Source organism: Equus caballus, chromosome 3 (genome assembly GCF_041296265.1).
Source record: "Equus caballus isolate H_3958 breed thoroughbred chromosome 3, TB-T2T, whole genome shotgun sequence".
NCBI classification, from domain to species: Eukaryota; Metazoa; Chordata; class Mammalia; order Perissodactyla; family Equidae; genus Equus; species Equus caballus.
Window position 1 is genome coordinate 35,180,898 of NC_091686.1, and position 18,894 is coordinate 35,199,791.

Here is an 18,894-nt window from a genome sequence, read left to right on the forward strand (position 1 = left end):
CTCACCCTTCTTAGCAGTTGCCTTTCTCTCAGGCCAACTTGCTTGTGATTCAGTTGAAGTACATTTTCAAAGTCTGTGCATTACAGTGGCGGCTCTCCAGCCCTGGTTCCCCTCGCTGGAGAGGGCTGTCTGTCTTGCCCCACCTTCTCCAGCCTCACTTGGAAGAACGGTCGGCAGTGAGGGCAGCCCTTCGTGGGCAGAAGCTCTGTTCGATCTGAGGCCGTGGCTCAGGACCAGGCTCTGGGCTCCTGGAATTGTCAGGGTTCTGGGATTTTGCTCTGTGCCCCATTGAGTCAGCGTGCACTTGGCCTGTGTTGCAGGCCTTCTGCTGGGTCCTGGAGGTATCACAAGGTTGAGAAACGTGACTAGGAGATAGAAATTCTGTCACTTTCTCACTTTCCCTGAGAGAGGGCCAAACAGCTTGGTGGAGGCTGGAGGAGGGTTGTAGCCAGCTGGGTGGATCATAAAAAAGTGATAGTCCTGGACGGGGGACTCGTGGGCTTCTGCCGGAGGTCGGTGTTCCAGAGGGAGGGACTGGCTGCCAGGCTCAGGGCTGCTTCAGCTGGCGGGCGTCCACCCCGCTTGGGGGGACGGGCGCGGTGTTTGGGCAGAGAGGGGGGCAGCTGGCATTGGGAGCTGCTCGGATGTCCACAGGGGGCTGGGCGGGAGGGGCCCACCCAGGAGTCCAGGAGAGAGATGTGGCAGCCCTGAGCCAGCACTTGGGGACACAGGGACTCCATTTGGGACCCTGTGGGCGGTTTCCTTCAGTTCTAAGAGAGGTGGCCAGAGTACAGGTCTTTTGTTTCATGCCCCACAAAGGTTCCGATTCAGGTAGTATAGAGCTGCTGTGAAGGGCGTTGTGAGCTGTTCAAGAAACACATGTAAGCAAGTGCAGTCTGGGAGAAGTCCATGTGCTTCGAAGGCCCTTCTCCCAGATCTGTATCAGATGTTGAATGTTTTGCTTTGAGAAGAGGCCTTCATTCTTTTTATCTTTTTTCGTCTTTGACCCCAAACCTGGAGCTGCTCAGGTCGGAGTTTCCTGACACTCTTGCATCATGGGCACCGCACACCTCTGGCCGCTGATGTAAGAGTGAGGCGTGTCCTGAGTTGACTAAGGGCCCTTTGTTGTATTTGTGTGACAGTCGTCACAGGTACAGGTACAGCTGACCTTTGCTCCTTGGAGTCTCTCCCCTGTGGCCTTGAGCACAGGGTCAGGTGCCTGGGAGATAAGATTGTGTTGTGGCTGCATCTGGGGAAGGCACTTGCTCCCTCCCAGGGTACTGGAGGGTTTTTTCCCCTCTCTGTTCAGAAGTGTTTATGCAAATTCCAAGTCTGTGCTGCCAGCTTTGGGTGCTGGTCCTCCTCACCGAGGTCCTCGCTCCCCATTCGGCTCCCTCTGCATCTTCACATGGCACAGGGGCTTTGGTGGCTGGCCGTGTAGAGGGGGTGGCAGGCCTGTTGAGGTCGTGGTTGGTTCATTGGTTTCTTTGTCTTTCTGGTTTTCCAGGTCTCATTAGCCTCTCCTCTGGCTGTTGCCATTCAGTGAGAGAAGGGCTTTGGCTTCAGGTGCCTTGGGCTCTCTCAGAAAGCAGAGGTCCAGCCCTACTTCTCTGCCATCAGCTGGAGGCCCAGGTGTGACCCCAGCCCCACAGTCAGAGAGCAAACCTGTCAGGCCACCTTGGACGCAGGTCGTGGGCCCGGTGGTCAGAGGTGCCGGCCTCCTCCAGGAGTTGCGGAGCACACATCAGCCTACGCTGTGTCCTCTAGTTACTGTTGCCTTACCACCTGGGTCGTGTTTGACCTCCTGATGGGTGCGGGACGAGTGCTGGCCCCGAGGGTGGTGAGCTCAGAGAGCTGAGGACTGACGCCAGCAGCACTGTGCTCTTCAGGAGCCCTTGTGCTCTAGCGCCTTCCGTCAGTGAGCAGGACCTTGCCTCTCCTCGGAGGTCCCCACGAGAGGTGAGAATATGTCACTAAGACCAGTTTTTAGTAGAATGCCTAAGTATGTACTAGTCAACAGTATTAAAAGATTTTCTTTACAGAGATGGAAGAAATTTTAAATAACATTTGAGATGTGTTCTGTAATAAATGTAAAACATGGCAATTTAGGAAAGTTTGGAAAACTTTCTAGAAAGAGAGAAGTAAGGAAGAAGAGATGGCCTGGAGAGGATGGCTGCTTTTGCATAGTGGCCACACTCCCCAGATGCCGCACACAGTGGCTGTGGGGCCAAGCATCTGGGGGCATCGCCCATCTTGCTCTCTCTCCCCTCTCCAATATTATATTAGCATTTTCCCCAAATGGATTTTTAGTGGACTCTTTACTGACAGTTCATTCAGTCATTTTTTTCTTTCCAAAACATCTACCATTAAAATTGATGATTTTAGTTGTGCATCCAAGTCTGAAACCATTTCTTCCTGGTTTGGGTCCCCAAGTCTGGGCACTGGAACAGTGAATGAGAGGCTTTGGGGCTCCTCCAGGCCTCTTTCTGGCACTGTTCAAGGAGCCAGCTTTTATTTATTCATTTATTTATTTGAAGATTGCCACTTGAGTTAACCACTGTTGCCAATCTTCTTTTTTTTTTTTTTTCCCTGCTTTTTCCTCCCCAAATCCCCTCAGTACACAGTTATATATTTTAGTTGTGGGTCCTTCTAGTTGTGGCATGTGGGACGCCACCTCAGCATGGCCTGATGAGCGGTGCCATGTCTGCGCCCAGGATCTGAACCTGCGAAACCCTGGGCCGCTGAAGCGGAGCGTGCAAACTTAACCACTTGGCCCCAGGGCCAGCCATGGAGCCAGCTTTTAAAACCTGTAGTCTTATCCTCAGAGCAAGTGAAGGAGTCTTCCCGGTGAGTGTTGACTCTCAGAACCTGTGGAGGCCTGTGCTGGCCACGTCTCTGGCCTCATATGGTTTTCTTTTCGTGCCATGGTGGGGGCAGGGTCCCCATGGCTACAGCAAGAACTTGAGTCCTGTCGTGGCTGCATCATGAGTCACTCCCTGGGTTTCCGCCTCCTTCTCTCTCCCTGTTAGAAAGGCTGCAGTTGACAGAGCTGGGCCATTCTGGTGACTAATGGGAAACCTGGTGGCCAAGGAATTCCATTTCCTGTTGCAGCCTCAGAATGACAGTAACCCAGGAAGTGTAAAGGTGAAAGCAGCGCCCGGGCTGCCTGGAACAGGCCGGGGCTGTCCCACAGCTTCACTGCCTTCTTGGGCTTTTCCAGGAGGCCACGCTGAGGAGCTGGTGTGGCAGCAGCTTTCAGGCTTTGGGGCTGAGATAGCAGGGATTTTAGGCCTCAGTTTACTGTGTCCCTGGGGCAGTGTTAAGTGTTAGGTGTTGGGCCTGATAGGTGTGGAACTTGCTAGTTGTAGATTGACTGACTAAACGGTTCAGAAAATATCAACAGGCAATGGTTTTTAATTGTTACGATGTGATCTAACTAGATGCTAGTCACAGCAAAGCCAGGTGTAGACCAAGATGCTGGTGGTGGAGAATCCGCAGTAACTAAAAATCAGTCCCAAAAAGGCAGGATCTTTTATGAAGAAAACTATTATCCTTTGCTGACACCCGTAAAAGAAGACATGAAGAAAAGGCAAGATGCTGTTCGTAAGTGTAATACAACTTTCAAATGCAAAGCCCAGTGGGACTAGGGGAGCGGGGTCTGACAGCACTGCTCAAGTTCCTCCATAGGGAGACATAGGCAGGATGCACCAAGAAATCTGTGAACATTAAGAGTATTGGGAATTTTGACTATGTTGTGGCCCTGTCTGCAGATGGGCTTTCAGAATGAGAGTAGATAGATTAATGGAGAGCAGAGCCCGTGAGCACTCCCCCCTCCCAGTAAGAATTTATATACATCAAAGGCGGCCTTGCATCACACGTTCAGGACAGAGAAGCTTGTCAGCCAGCCCTGCGGCGATGGTCAGCAGGGGAGGGTCGTGGATCGTCCCCTTGTGCCGGACCATACGTACCAGATACTAAAACAGACTAATTCCAGGCACACCACAGAGTAGGGTTGAAAGGCAAGAAACTCCAGATCAGCTAGGATAAAATGTAGTGACTGTGACCTGGAGTGGAGAGGGGCTCCGCGAACCTAAAGGAAACTACGCAGAGAAGAGGTTGGTTTGACAACTGAAAGTGTCAGCCACCACCGCCAACACGGTTCACACAAATAGCCTGGGGAAATGCAGGGCCTTCGTGTGTGAAGAGCTTCTGGAAGACTGGCCAGGAACAAAGCAGGCTGCCAACACTCACAGGTGGCCAGGAAGCCCGGAGGATGAACCTTCCAGCCCTTGGGGACCTCAGGCAACAAACGGGAGCCATTTCTGTGGACGCTGTTGCCCAGCTTGGGGCTGATTTTCGACTGGGTGGTACTTGTGGTCTTTGTGGCGCAGGAGCCCAGACTCGTTGAGAGCGAGGTCACTGGGAACCTCGCACAGCTGGGGAGTCTCACTTGGTTTCACTTTCAGGGAAAGTAGTCAACAACTTACCAAGAACCTGTAAAAAGCTCCTCTCCTGTGGCCCACTGACTCCACTTCTGAGGAATTTGCGCTTAAAAAGACAAGACGTCCATAAGGATTTATATATAAATGGTCATTTTTTTTTTCTGCTTTATCTCCCCAAATCCCACCTGGTACATAGCTGTATATCTTAGTTGCAGGTCCTTCTAGTTGTGGCGTAAAGGGTCATTTTAATGTTGCTTTTTTTTAAGTTAGAAACAGCTAACAGTATGGAAATGTTCGGATGTTGTGACGTGTGACAGTGAATTATCACATAGTCAAGACCACGTGTCCACAGATGGACGACGTGGGAAGAGAGAGCCCCCTTGCTGGCCGAGCAGTATGCAGGCAGGTCCCAGTTGTGTTCAAAATTAGTGTGAGTGCACACGTGAGTGTTCATCAAGGAAAATACGAGAAAGGTGGGGAGGGGACGCAGAGATGCTGGCATTGGCTGTCCCCAGAGAAGAAGATGATGAGATTTTTATTTCCTTGTTTCTACTTTGTGTATTTTCTGAAAATTTTAAATTATATGATTTTTTTTTTTTTTTTTGAGGAAGATCAGCCCTAAGCTAACTACTGCCAATCCTCCTCTTTTTGTTGAGGAAGATTGGCCCTGAGCTAACATCCATGCCCATCGTACTCTACTTTATACATGGGACACCTCCCACAGCATGGCTTTTGCCACGCGGTGCTGTGTCCGCACCTGGGATCCGAACGGGCAAACCCTGGGCCGCTGAGAAGCGGAACGTGCGAACTTAACCCCTGCGCCACTGGGCCGGCTCCTATATGATTTTTTAATTAATAAAAACATATATCACAAGGCCAACAGATGCCTTCACATTAAACTGCCATTAGTGGTTCTGGGCCCCTGCACTTTGGCTGTTTTCAGGGAAGATGTTTTGGTTTGTGGGGTGTTTCTGTGGGGCGCAGGGCACCCTGGCTTGGTCTCAGCTTCCGCCCAGCACGGCAGAGCTCCCTGCTCCCCCTTTCTCTCCACCCTGAGCTCCTGAGTGGGGTGGGCAGGCTCACATGGTCAGGACTCCGTCGCCAGCTGCCTCCCTCCTGGGAGGAGGGCTCCTGGGTTCTTCTGGTCCACTGGCTACCGCAGAGTGTGGCTTTACTGTGAAGGCTTTGATCTCGTCTGCCCACCGGTCACAGCGTGTGCAGCCCCACCGGGATCCCGGAGAAGTTGCTGGTCGGGCCTTGTACTCCTCTCACTAACCCACTAGCCCTCAGTCTTGACCACTGGCAGTTAATGGCTTTTCTCTGGGCGCCCCTGTGACCTTCTCTGGGCTGCTGTCTCCTTTCTCTCTCTCTGGGGCTCTCTTCAGGATGTTCTCTGGGTGAATTAAACCAGGCTCTTTAAACCTAAGTCAGAGAACAGAGGAAATGTTTAAGGCTTGGGTTGATAATTCACCAACTTTCTAATGCATTTGAAAACAAACGTACTTCATTACCCTTTAATTTCATAAGTGTTTGTTGTGCACCCCGGGTGCTGGCTCTAGAGGGAGTGTGTTGGAGGAGCCAGCTCCGTCCCTGTCCTACCCAGAGCTCGCAGGGTGGTGGGAAAGATAGGAATTCAGTAAGTACCAGTATGGGAGGTGCCATGAAGGAGAGAGACATCCCCCTGAAAAAGCTGCGTGTGCGTGGAGCCTTGTGGAGAGCTCTGAGGTTCTGGTTCACGGTGAGCTTTGTTGTGAGGGGAGTATCTGCTGCCTCTTGTCCAGAACCCTTTAGTTTTCAGGCATTCCCCAAATAAGCCAGTGCTGTCACAGTCCTCACCTCTCAGTTTCTTGCAGCATACAGCAGTGCTATCAAGTGGAAGGTGGCCTGGGAGTTACTAATAGCTCTGTGATTTTAGCCGTCAAGCTGAGCCACCAAAGAAGGAGGTCGCCTCTGCAGGGCCACAGGTGAAGCGAGCCGACGAGTGGAAGGACCCTTGGCGCCGGTCCAAGTCTCCCAAGAAGAAACTCGGGGTGTCAGTCTCCCCTAGCCGGGCACGGAGGCGTCGAAAAACATCAGCCTCGTCAGCCTCAGCCTCCAATTCCTCCAGGTAAGGAGGCCGCTGCCCCGAATGGCTGCTCCATAAGCGTGGCAGGCCGCGCTGCGCCCTTGCTGCCTGAGGGCGAGTCGGTGGGGCTGAGGGGTGTGGCTGGCCAGCAGATTGTGGAGTGACTGGGGCGCTAGAGCAGCAGCGGCCAAGCGGACAGACAGAGGAGCTTCGCATAGCCCAAAATAAACACCGGGTCAGCCAGGACACGGGTGGCCCAGAATGGAGCACAGACCTGGCCTGGGAGGCAGGGAGGAGCAGCGCTGGCCTAAGTCGCTCTGGGAGGGACGCTGTGAGGCCGAAGAGCAGAAGAAGGGCTTGAGCCCCATCATCTGCTCTGTCTGTCCCCTTCTCCTGCGATTTTGGCTAGCAGCTCAGAAACGTGTGTGCATGCTGGGCCTGAACGGCCGAGTGAGGATGGCGGGTGAGAGCTGAGTTTCCTCGCCAGAGACAGGAGTACAGATGGGAAAGGGGCACCGGGAGGAGTCTGGGGTGTTAGAGGGGCCCGGAAGGGTCAGTTTGGGCTCAGGGTTCACTGCATGCACGGGTGGACAGATAGAGAGGTACACACACGGGTCAAACATGCTTACCTACACACGTGGCGCACATGTCCTGGCTCTGTCCACCAAGGGCCCAGGAGCTGTCGCTCCGCAAAAATGAGCACACCAGCTGTCAGTTTCTAAACACCGTTCCCACCAGAAGGGGGACTGGATGGCAGTGTCTCCACACAGGTGTCAGGGGGGTGTGCATGCACGTGTAGCCATCATCCAGCACAGTGGGCAGGCGGCCGGAGGAAGACTCAGCCCCCGCCCCTTCCTCGAATTGTGCAGGTCATCATCACGGTCATCGTCCTACTCTGGCTCTGGCTCGTCCCGCTCCCGGTCCAGGTCCTCGTCCTACAGCTCCTACTCCAGCCGGTCTTCCAGACACAGCTCATTCTCAGGCAGCCGGTCCAGGTACGTCCCCGCGGCCCAGCAGCTGCAGTGGATGTGGGCACCTCTGGGTGCGACCCACAGCGTCTAGAGGTGCCTGGGTGGTGACAGGTCTCTGTCCTGACGTGTTTGTCCAGGGACTCAGTTTTCAGAACAGAGTCGCTAGGTTGTTTGTCCCGTGGTCGATTCTGAAATGGAGCACGCAGCAAGATGCCAGATAAACTGCAGGTGCTGGGAGTTCTGAACACAGCGCACGTCAGTCGGTGGTTCAGAAGCAGCACCTACGCTGGCCTGTTTTGGGGGTTTGCTAAAGTGAGAAATAAGGCAGCTATGGGGTCAGCGCCAGCCCCAGCCACACCATGTGTAGCTGCACTGTCCACTGGAGGCGGCCAGCCACACGTTGCAGTTCACTTTCCAGTACAGTGAAAATTCTGAAGTGTGCGTGAGCCCCATTTGGGTGTTCACATGTAGAACATTTCCATCTTCACGTGGAGTTCTCGACTGTTCTAGGAGGATCAAACAAGTTGTGTGTTTTCCCAGTTGAAAAGAAAGAGGCAGACTCTGTCTGGAGTTGTAGAGGATTCTTGGTTGTTGTTGGTGGGAACAGTCTTTGGTTCCGTGATTAACAGGAAAGTGCGCTCTGTCTTTGGTTCTCGAGCTTCCCAGCGGTCACGTTGCCATGTGCCCACCTGTGCACAGACCCGATGTCATCGCACCCCCTGTCCAGCCCTGGAGAAACCACTGGCTGGCTTAGTCCCTTTCTGTCTCGTTCTGCCAGCCTGAGTGAGATGCCCCTGTGGGGACCCCACCCGGCTCCCCTTCCTCTCCCTTGGCCCCGTTCAGGGTTTAGTTGGGAGAGAAGAATCCTAGCGCGGAGGGAGGCTGCTGTCCTGTAGCTTCCTCCTTGACAACGCAGACGCTCACCAAGCTCTCAGTCCTGTCTGCGCCCTCTCCGAGCTCCACTGTCACTTCGCTCTGTCCCCGCACGCAGCACAGCTCTCCCTGAACGCCACGGGAGTAGCTGTGGGGGCTCTCATCCCAGTGAGTGAACAGAACCCCACGCAGACCCCCCACACACACTTCTTTGGGAGGCCTGTCAGCAGATGTGCCAGCTTGCAGTGGGCTGTTGTCCCCAGTGTGCCCCTTGCTGGCAGTCATCTTAGGTTGCAGAGAGGACCAGAACAGCGTGAAGAGACCACCGAAGTCACTAGATCTGATGTTCAAGTTGACATTTTTAGTGGGGCAAAGAACAAACGGAGTAGATTACACGTGGGGCCTGTTTTCTGTGAATGTTGGATCTTGTGCAGAGTGACAGCTGTGGGAAAGAAAAACACACTTCTTTCTAAGGATGTCTAGAGGGTCAGCTGTGGGCACCAGGCCTCACGCCCTTCCTGCCAGGAGTATAAGCAGCACCCAAGGGCAGCAGAGGAAGGCCGCCAGTCGTGGGGCAGTCAGGGTTGCTGCATGTAGGAGGCGAGGTAGAAGGCAGAGAGGACGCTGATCAGAGCATCAACGATAAGAGAAACCATGTGTGGCTTCATTTCAGAAACAAGACTGATGAGCCGTGGGGAAGAACCCTGAGCCACGCTGAGACATTTGGAGGTTTAGGGAGTCATAGTCGGGGTGAGGAGTCACCTCCAGTCTGTCCTCCATGTGTGCAGTTGGTGACACTAGGCGAGATTGGGAAAAAGGCCTGTGGCGTTGTCTGAGGTCAGGGCTGGGGGCAGCTGTGAGGAGGCCCAAGGTTTCAATGGCGGGAGAAAGAACCGCCAGCTCAGTTTCACGGGTGGCCAGGCCTTCACACTGAGTGAAGCACGGGGCTCGCCTCTGGGGCCAGTAGGAGGAATTCGGCAGGAACCTGGCTGCCCTTCCCTGCGGGTGTACCCCAAGGAGGGAGCTCGACTTCCTCGTCACCCAGCTCTGAGAAGCTCCACTCGGGACCCAGCCCTGTGTCCCAAACTGTCCCTCATCAGCTGCAGAGTAGCCTCCCAATTGGATCCTAAGCTTCTTAGCCATTTCCACAAGATGGAGCACTCTCTTCACTGCTCACCTCCCCTCTGGGCCCCGCTGACTGCCAACCAGGACCGTTCCTGTGTCCGCTCACTCAGCAGAGCTCTCCCCTGGCCCATGCCGCGGCTGCCCCTGGGTGCGTGTATGTGGCCACTGCGGACAGTGACAGGAGTGCTGCCCTGCCTGCTCCCCGCATGGGGGCACTGGCTCTGCAGCAGCCCCTTCTGAGGAACGGGCACAGGGAGGGAGTGACCCCGAGGAGGACGTCTTGGCGGGGACACCATGCTGCACTGTCTTACAGAAGCTTCCTGGAAGTCATCTTGGGCATTCTTCCCCATCTGCTGCCGCGGCGGCCCCTGCCAAGTAAAGGGGTCTGAGGACAGGAGAGGAGACAGGCGTCTCTCCTGTGCGGCTCTGTCTTTGAACATCGCAGCCGGTGTGACTGCGGGAGTCTGCTGTTACTTTAGCTGTAGTGGTAGTTTTGCTGAAAATGTTGAAAATCTTATATGACAGATTCTAAGTAGGGGAAAAACCGGCCAACCCATGAGCCTTTCGAAGGCTTACCTCCTGTGTGATGTCATCGTGAATCCCGGTACAGAGGAGTCAGCAGCCTGGCCAGGCCGTGCCTCCTGGAACCCCTCCCAGCCCAACGGCCCTTTCCCAGCACTCTTTATCCATCCTGCTGACACCTGAAACTTGTGTCGAAATGGAGCTCGTCACAGTTTCCTTCAGCTGGAACACTCCCCGGGCCAGCCCCTACCTCTTAGCGCTGTCACGTCTGTTCACAGGCCTGCCTTGTCGTGCTCAGAGCCACCCTCAGCCCCTGCTTCAGGTCCCCACTCAGCCCCGAGCAAATCTGCCCAGTTCCCCGGCTTGGTCCTCGGTCCCTTGGTCTTGCCATGGCCAGGTCAGGCTGTGTCCTCTTGTCGGAGTTTCATAGGAGCATGGAGAGCAGAGCCTGTGCCTTTTGCATCTTGCCTTGGGCCCCACGGCCTCCAGGAGGACCACCAGCACTCTCCTTTCTCCTTTGATGGTGTACTTCAGGGAATGACCAAGGACTGCCTGAAATCCATTTTAAATCTGAGGCAAATCAGTAGAAACTCGTGGTGGCCTCTCTGTGCATCTGGGGCGGTGTCCCCAGTGTTCCTAGGCGCCGACCAGGCCGCATGATGTTCCCTCCTCATGCCTCTGTTTCCTCCCTAGGTCCCGGTCCTTTTCCTCGTCCCCATCCCCATCCCCGACGCCTTCCCCACACAGACCTTCCATCAGAACCAAGGGGGAGCCAGCCCCGCCTCCCGGGAAAGCAGGGTAAGTGCTCGTTGTCAGCCTCTCAGGAAGCTGGCACCCTCCAGCCTTCTCCCTCCCTCTCATGTCTCGTCTGGGGAGAAGCCCAGTTGGAACTGCACACGGGACCCTTGGAAGGTGTGCAAAGGCCACAGGGCACAGACCTGGCCTCACTGCCCGCTGTGGACCTCAGGGCCACATGGTGACAGCTGTGCTCCTAGGAGCAAGTGGAGGGCCCGCAGGCAGGTCGGAGGTGGTTTCCCACCATGCTCCCCCCGGAGCTGTGTCTTGCCCACAAAAGGAGCAGCCCTGCCAGACTCCCTCTCGTCCTGCACCTTTTTTCCTGCTCCTGGAACCGGTCATATTGATCCTTCTCAACAGATGCGACTAACGTGAGAAGTTAGAAACATTTAGAACTTATTATGTGAACGTCATGACACCTAGCATGCAAGGCCTTGGGTCGCAGCCCCAGAGTGAAGGTGGCCTCCCCTCCTGCAGCTTCCTGGGCACTTCAGGGCACTCGGAGGTCAAGGTGGCCCTGATACCGGAGGGCCGAAGCAGCCCACGTCTGCGCAGACTGGCCTGGCTCCTGTTCCTGCCACACCGCCGGTCCTGCTTTCGGACTCGTTCTCACGTTGGTTAACTGGTTAGCAGGAAGTAGCCCGGGACCTCCTGCGTGGCAGGCAGTGAAAAGCTCTACACGGCAGGGTTTTTCGTCCTGAATGGAATCTGCTAACAGGCCTCAGAAACACTTAGAGAACCCTGAACAGCTCACTGTTAGACAGCAAATGGTGTTGAGGTGTGACATGTCCGATGCCCCACACCATCTCCGTTGTACCGTTCAACGGCCTAACAGACGTGAGAGCCCGCCGTTTGGACCCCTCAGCCTCTGCAGAGGCTGTGCCAGCACAGACTTCGTACAGATGGCGTCACATGGGCACACGCTTCCTTCTTTGCGTCTCTCTCGGCACAGACTCCAGCTGACCCTGATGCTGTGCTGAGCGGCTCGATTCTGCCCACGACTGTTTGCTGCTGCATCCACTTGTTGACAGGGTTTCTCATACAGTGCTGTGCGCCGTGCTCCAGCTGAGCCACGTGTTCAGTGCCATGGAGATAATTTGCACAATACTTTTGCCACGCTAACAGTACTAAGAGAAGCTCTGGGGGCCATTTTCTTCACTGCAGTGTGGTTCCCACACGTGAGCGCACCCAGCGCCGTCAGAGGGCCACCTCATGTCTGGGCAGGAGGTCGAGGGCAGCCTAGGTACATGGTCTCCAGCCAGGCTGTGTGGGGGCCACATTCCTGAGGGAGCACGGCACCAGCTCTCAGTTCTTCTGTGGGCTCTTCAGAGGCACCTCCTGTTCCTGCGTTTCAGAGGGAAGCGGGATGGTGCTGGGCAGAGACGCTCCAAGACCTCAGAGTGACATGGGATTGACAGGAAATGGCCTCTCGTGTCTGTGCCGACCTCGCGTCCCAACGATGGGACGCCACGCCCTGAGGTTGCCAGCAGGGCCTCCTCTGCTGCCCAGCCACGTCTGACCCTCCCTCCGTCTCCTATCACAGAGAGAAGTTGGTGAAGAAGCCAGCCCCACCTCCAGCCCCACCACAGGCCCCTAAAACCACTGCTCCCGCTCCTGAGCCCGCCAAGCCAGGAGACCCTCGGGAAGCCAGGAGGAGGGAGCGACAGGCCAGGACCCCCCCCCGGAGGTGAGCGTACTGGCTCTCGGGGACCCTCGAGGGGATTTCCACATCTTTGGTGCCAGAGCTGTCAGGGGGGCACTCCCGAGCCAAGCGGCTGAGGCTATGGGACTCTTCTGTCCCTGACTTGTGTGTCTTTGGCAGCCAGGTCACTCACCAAGCCTCAGTTCTCCCATGAGCATGATGGGAGGTGTGAGCCCGTCCCACTGCTCCACTTGAGGAGAGAAGGCACAGTTGTGAGGGACACGGGCACTCTGGACGTTAGAATCTTCCTTGGACAGAGGCGTTGGTGGGGCGGGGACGCTGATGAGAAGAGCTGCACTAGAGTAGAGCCCTCCCCTCTTCAAGTCGGTACAGGTTCCCTGCTGAACATCTGTGCCAGACCTGCAGGGAGCCTGGTTCTGAGGAGGGGCTGGGCCTCTGTCTGCTCTGCAGAGACGTGAGTGGGGGCCTTTGTCTTCTGTTGCAGGCGGACCATCAGCGGCAGCGGCAGTGGCAGCAGCTACAGCGGCTCTAGTTCCAGATCCAGGTCATTGTCAGCATCTCTCTGGCTCCATTAGCTTCTGCCTCTGTTCCTTCCTCCCAGTGAGGTCCAGGAAACCCTAGGAAGAGGTCACCTCAAGCATGGCATCCTTCTCCCTCAGGCAGCCTGTGGCCTGCTGCTGGCGAGGGCTGGCTGTCTCCGGTCGGATGAAGAGAACAGACTGATGCTCACATAGTTGGCAGGCCTCCCCAGCAGCTCCAAGCGCAGGCAGCTGCCCGGCTGCAGTCTGTCCCAGGAGCGCCAGGACAGGCTGGGGGAAGCCAGGCGCTTCAGCCCAGCGGGCCCAGGAGAGGCTGGCACAGAGGCGACCACCCTGTCCTTGTATGAGGGCTGGGTCCTGCCCTATCCTTGGTGCCCAGGGCAGCCAGGGGACAGCCATTAAAAAAAAATCTGAGAAAAGAATAAGTAGAAAAGAATTTTGCTGTTGTTTAAAAAGATGACAGTATTCAACCAGTCCTTAGATTCCTTAAGTCAAACTTTCTCTTCATTTCCAGCGAGCGGATATTTTACATTTGCCCAAATCTTTCTAAATAGGTTTACAGTCCTAACCTTTAAAAACAAAATTAGACTCTGTTCCTACCACCCCATTCTGGCATCTGATGGCCTTAGGAAGCAGTGGTTGGTGTTTCCTGGAAGTGTAAGAGACTGACATAGCAGTTTTGTGCCTTTCAAGTCCTTGTGTAGCGTGAGCTGTGACAGAACCGAGGACCTGTGAGATTGGCGCTGCGTACGAGCTCTCCTGAGCCACGCAGGGTTGGGGCGTCTGCCTGGTGTCTGGCCTTCCTGTGGGCTGAGGCTCTCTCCTCCTGTTGTGCATTGTTAACCAAGACTCTTAGTTCTGTCTCGCCAACTCTGGGGTCACGCTTAGTGTGTGGCCCTGCCCAGCAAACAGCATCGCTGCTCATTGTACAAGGGGGCCCGCGACTCAGTGACGTGGGCGTCCCTTCACTGTGTGCACCTTTCATGAACTACCCAGAGCCCCCCTGAAATCTCAGGCTTGGTGGCTACACTTTAAAAGTGGGAATTGGGGAAAGTGGACCTAGAAGCCTGCACCAGTTTCGCGGCCTCCAGCCCTGGCCCATGTTGCAGTCAGGCCTGTTGTCACAAGCATGCTTGTGTGTGCCCAGGTCTCTGAGTGTGAGCAGCGTCTCCTCGGTGTCCAGCGCCACGTCAAGTAGCAGCTCAGTGCACAGTGTGGACTCAGACGACATGTATGCAGACCTGGCCAGCCCCGTGTCCTCAGCCAGCTCGCGGTCCCCCACCCCAGCCCAGACCAAGAAGGAGAAAGGTACAGTGGCTCCAGAGAGGGTGGCCCTTGGTGGAAAGAGGCTGTGTGTGGAGCCCCCAGTGCTGTCTCTGCACACATGGTGCTTGGCTGGGACCTCATCCCTCCTCCAGGTGGCACACGGGAGGCCGTCGTGCCGCAACAGTCACGGTGACTGAGCGTTTCTCATTGGCAGGAAAGTCTAAAAAAGAAGATGGTGTTAAAGAGGAGAAGCGGAAAAGGGATTCGTCTACACAACCGCCCAAATCCTCGAAACCTTCCGCAGGCGGTAAATCCTCCCAGCAGCCCACGACCCCCCAGCAGGCGCCCCCCGGGCAGCCCCAGCAGGGCGCCTTCATGGCCCACAAGGAGATCAAGTTGACACTGTTGAACAAGGTGAGGCCGCGGGCGCTGCTGGTGGGAGCCCCGGGGAACGCAGCGCCTCAGGGTCGTCCTGCTGCCGGAAGCCACTTTCCTCCTGAGATTGAGACCAAGTGGGGACCAGCAAGTGGCCTTTGTGCCTTCGCCCCTGCTTGTCCTCCTGCCCTGGTGGACAACCTTGTGGGAAGTAGAGGGATGTGTGGGCACGGGATAGACGAGTCCCCATCGCACGTCCTGGGGGATCAAGTGTCCGGGGCTGTGGGTGCTCTGCCTGTCCCCGAGGACGTGCATCCTCGGCCGTTCTCCATGTACCTGGGCCCAGCCAGTCCACAGAGCAGCACTGGGACAGACAGCAGAGCACACTTGCCCTCTGCGAGTTGATGTCCCTAAGGCCCCGTGGGACTGGAGGAGAGGCCAAGTCCACTGGAGCCCCGTCCCCGGCTAGTGGCCCCCACAGGGAGCGCAGCATCTCTCAAGACACCTTCGCTACGGAGAGTGAAGGCCCTGAAACCATGGGCCCTGCTTCATTCGGGGGCGTGGGGGAGCCCCAAAGGAGGGACTGTGGGAGCAGAGAGCCGGCGTGGGTATGAGGACCCCCTGCTCCGCCCCTGCGCTGTGCGTGTCCGCCCCGGTGCAGGGCCAGCCCAGCCCTCCTCAGGGTGCTCCTTCGTCGTTTCAGGCGGCTGACAAAGCGAGCAGGAAGCGATACGAGCCTTCCGACAAGGACAGGCAGAGTCCTCCTCCAGCCAAGCGGGCTAACGTGTCCCCAGACCGAGGTGAGCCCCGCCTCCGGAACTCCAGCCCTCTGCAGGGTCTCCAGGCCACGGGGACTAGGACCCCGTTTGTTCCCAGAAAGTATTGAGTACCCCAAGGAACTTAGCGTGTGGGTTCCATCTGTCAATATTTACGGTATTAGAAGTTAAAACTAACAAAAATTGCTTAATATTTGTTTTCAAATAACACTGTGAACCACTGTGCTTACCACAGACAACGTTCTTATGAAAAATAAGAATGTCTCCCAAACAGAAGTTAGCAGAGCGGCGTTGGCCTTTCTGTCTTGTGAACCTCGTTGATGTCTGGCTGGCAGACGCCGGCCGGGTTCCCGTCTCTTGTGATGGCACCAACCCTGGGCGTGCGAGGATGAGAGTGCAGAGGGCAGGCCATGTCTCACTGTCGCTCTGAGAACAGTGTGACCGCGGGGACCCCATGGTCTAGCAACCGCCCTGCTGGCCTGGGGCAGGCAGAGCGCCTTGCGGCTGCGGTAACGAGCAGTTTGCGCAGCCATCTTCTTAGATCGGGGCAGGCGGGGGTGCAGGGCCCGGGGCCGCCCCCGGCACAGCCACCTGGGCCCAGAGCCTCCGCCTGCCCCAGGGAGCCTGCCACCCGGCAGCAGTGCGGCGCACACGCCGGATTGCTGGGCTCACTTTTACTTTTTAAATTGCCTTGCCTTTTTGTTCCCCATTTGAAGACACTTATGACTTTCTTCGAAGCAAGGAGAGAGAGTTTTGTTTCCTTTGGATAGTGAGAGTTCCGTGGCCTGTTGGACACTGACTCAGGAACCTGGAACCCAGATCTGACCTCAGCTGGGGTGGTTTTCCAGTACAGTCCACGCTCACCTGACCCCCGCTCTGCCCTTGGCCTCCTCCTGTGACTTGGGGCAGCTGCACTGAGCTGCCACGACTCTGTGGAACAGGGTCACTGGTGTCAGTGAGGCCGCCCATCCCTGTCCATGCACGCCAGCCCCTGTGCTGCTGCCCCGTGTGTAACTGGGACCCTGGTCTTATTGGCCCATGTCACCCAGGTTCTCGGGACCGGAAGTCAGGTGGAAGACTCAGCTCCCCAAAGCCAGAGCGGCAAAGAGGACAGAATTCCAAAGCATTGGTGGCCCCACCAGACAGGTGAGTGCCCTGCCTGGGTCCTGGGCACACCACATGGGCTCCTCTGCCATGGGGAGGGCTAGCCGAGCCTCCCTCCCCAGGTGGAGGCCCCGGCCTACAGCACGAGCCGAGGGGCAGGCCCCGAGACAGCAGGAAGGTGGCACTCAGCTTACATCTGGAGGCAGGAGAGTGGCCTGGCCTGCTTCTTCCTCTGCCCCAGCAGCCGGCCCGAGAATTCACAAGGGCCCGTGGCACCCGGCTCGTGGGCTGCGGGCAGGGGCAGGGGGTGTGGGGCGGGAAGTGGTTGCAGCTCTTTCCTGTCAGGCATAGGAAGTAGCTTAGGTTTCCTTTTCCCAGGAAGTGGGCTCCAAGTCCCTGTGCACCTACGCTGTGTAGCTGGGGGTCAAGGGGAGGGTGGGTACAGGACTGGGTTAGCTGTGCCATGCGCCACACACACCCCTGCCCTCGGCCCACAGTGCTGCTTCAAGCTGGGGTTCGGCCTAGGGGAACCTCACGCCCTTGGGGCTCCTCCTGAGTCCACAGTGACAGTCTGCCTTACTGCCAAGCGAGGGCGCATCCGAGGCCCAGAGCAGGAGGAACAGGTTAGCACATCACCAGGCGAGCCCCAGACACTGGGCCCCCTTCACCCTCCAGTCTCTGCTCCACGAACTAGGGGAGCAGGGGGCAGTGGGGCCCACACCTGACTGGCCAGGACAGGTGTCCCTCCACGGGAGGGGCTGCCTTCTGCTCGGCAGGCACAGCTTCTGGGGTCCTGGCCCCCAGCTAGGCCTGCCACGCCTGGCAGGAGGATCATGGCAAAGAGGGGAGGGGCCCTGCAACCCCCTGACGACCTCCTGCCCCTGCAGGAAGCGCCAGTTGTCACCACAGTCCAAGAGCTCCAGCAAGGTCACCAGTGTGCCCGGCAAAGCCTCAGATGCTGGCGCCACCACTGCCACCGGCACCAAGTCAGGGAAGGCCAGCACGCTCTCACGGCGGGAGGAGCTCCTGAAGCAGCTCAAAGCCGTGGAGGATGCCATCGCGCGCAAGCGGGCCAAGATTCCCGGGAAGGTGTAGGCCAGCCGCTCCCGCGAGGGGAGAGACTCAGCTGTTTTTATAATAGGGTAAGCACAGCCATTTTGGATTTTGCAGTTAATGTCTTATCTTGGCTGTGAGTCTTTTTAAAAATTAAAAAAGAAAAAAAAGTTCCTCAGCTGGAAAAGAAGCCACACACACACAATGAAGATGACGCTGAATCCCAGCCTTCTCCCGACCAGACCGACAGTCCCTCCCAGAGCAGGAGTCCCGCCGGACAGGCGGACAGGCGGACAGGCAGACAGGCAGACAGGCCGGCCGCACGGCGAGGGCACGGCACCAATTCCACGTCACTTCTCAGGCCCTGACGCCCCGTCTGGCCTGTCGCTCCTCCTCCTCCGTCTCCTTTTCCTCCCTCTGCTGTGTCGTGTTCACACCACGCCACCCTCCTCGCTGTCGACAGGAACGGACCGGAACACCGAGTGCTTCTGAGCGGCCTCTTCCTGGCCCCACCGGGCTCCGGCTCAGAAAATATATATATTCTTGACTGAAGTCTGATTGGGAAATACTTCCTGTCTTTTATTTTAAGCATCAAATTGTTTTAGTTGATTTAAAAAGGAAAAAAAATACAGAAAAAGACCAAAAAAAAAAAGGCCAAGGGTATTGTTGGGCGTCTGTCTAATGTGGAGGGTCTTTTTTTGAGGGGTCTCCTAAAATAAAATATTTTGATAAGCAGCTGTGTTGCCCCAGTGGTGCTATCTGCATGTGCCTGTCGGGCCTTGAGGGGCCCTGACTGAGGGAGGCTGAGAACGCAGGGTCCCACTGGGAGGCCCCTGAGAGTCGCTTGGTTCCGCCAGCACATGGCTCTGCCCTCCGGCCCCAGCCCCTGGAGCCCCACGCCTCGTCTCGCTCCGTGTGGCACTGGCCTGGCAGGGATGCATGGGTTCTGGAGTCCTCCCACGGGAGCCGGGGTGCCTTCCCTGCAGTGGGCCCTGGGCTGGAGAGGGCAGCAAGGACACTCCTCGGGCCAGGCCGACCCCAGCCCGACAGCCAGTTCCCCAGTGCCTTAAAGGTACCCTCCAGTCCCCACGCAGATAAGCCGCTGTGAGAGGTCCGGGCCCGGGGCCACTGTCATCTCACTGCAGAGCAGAAATGGGCCGTCAGCCGTTGGAGCGGGGCCCCGCACGCCCACTACAGCCCTTGCTCTCCGCTGGGAGACCCGGGGCTGGCTTGCGCCTTCCATGAGATTGAACTCGCAGCACAGTGCCCGTCGGCCGCCAAGCCCCCTCACGCCTGCACCTCCGCTCTCAGATCACTGTGCAGCG

The 18,894-nt window shown here is 56.7% G+C and overlaps 1 protein-coding gene across 2 annotated transcripts in view; it reads left to right on the forward strand.

The window, feature by feature from the left end:
- ZC3H18 (zinc finger CCCH-type containing 18) overlaps positions 1-18,304 on the forward strand; it is a 60,618-nt gene extending 42,314 nt beyond the window's left edge. For both annotated transcript variants that reach the window (XM_023637477.2, XM_023637478.2), the window contains 10 exons: positions 6,358-6,549; positions 7,377-7,502; positions 10,692-10,796; positions 12,337-12,480; positions 12,941-13,000; positions 14,143-14,303; positions 14,476-14,675; positions 15,340-15,436; positions 16,462-16,558; positions 17,404-18,304. In XM_023637477.2, coding sequence (XP_023493245.1) covers positions 6,358-6,549; positions 7,377-7,502; positions 10,692-10,796; positions 12,337-12,480; positions 12,941-13,000; positions 14,143-14,303; positions 14,476-14,675; positions 15,340-15,436; positions 16,462-16,558; positions 17,404-17,611 — 1,390 coding nt within the window. In that variant the 3' untranslated portion in view covers positions 17,612-18,304. The remainder of the gene's footprint in view (positions 1-6,357; positions 6,550-7,376; positions 7,503-10,691; positions 10,797-12,336; positions 12,481-12,940; positions 13,001-14,142; positions 14,304-14,475; positions 14,676-15,339; positions 15,437-16,461; positions 16,559-17,403) is intronic.
- Positions 18,305-18,894: the final 590 nt, after the last annotated feature.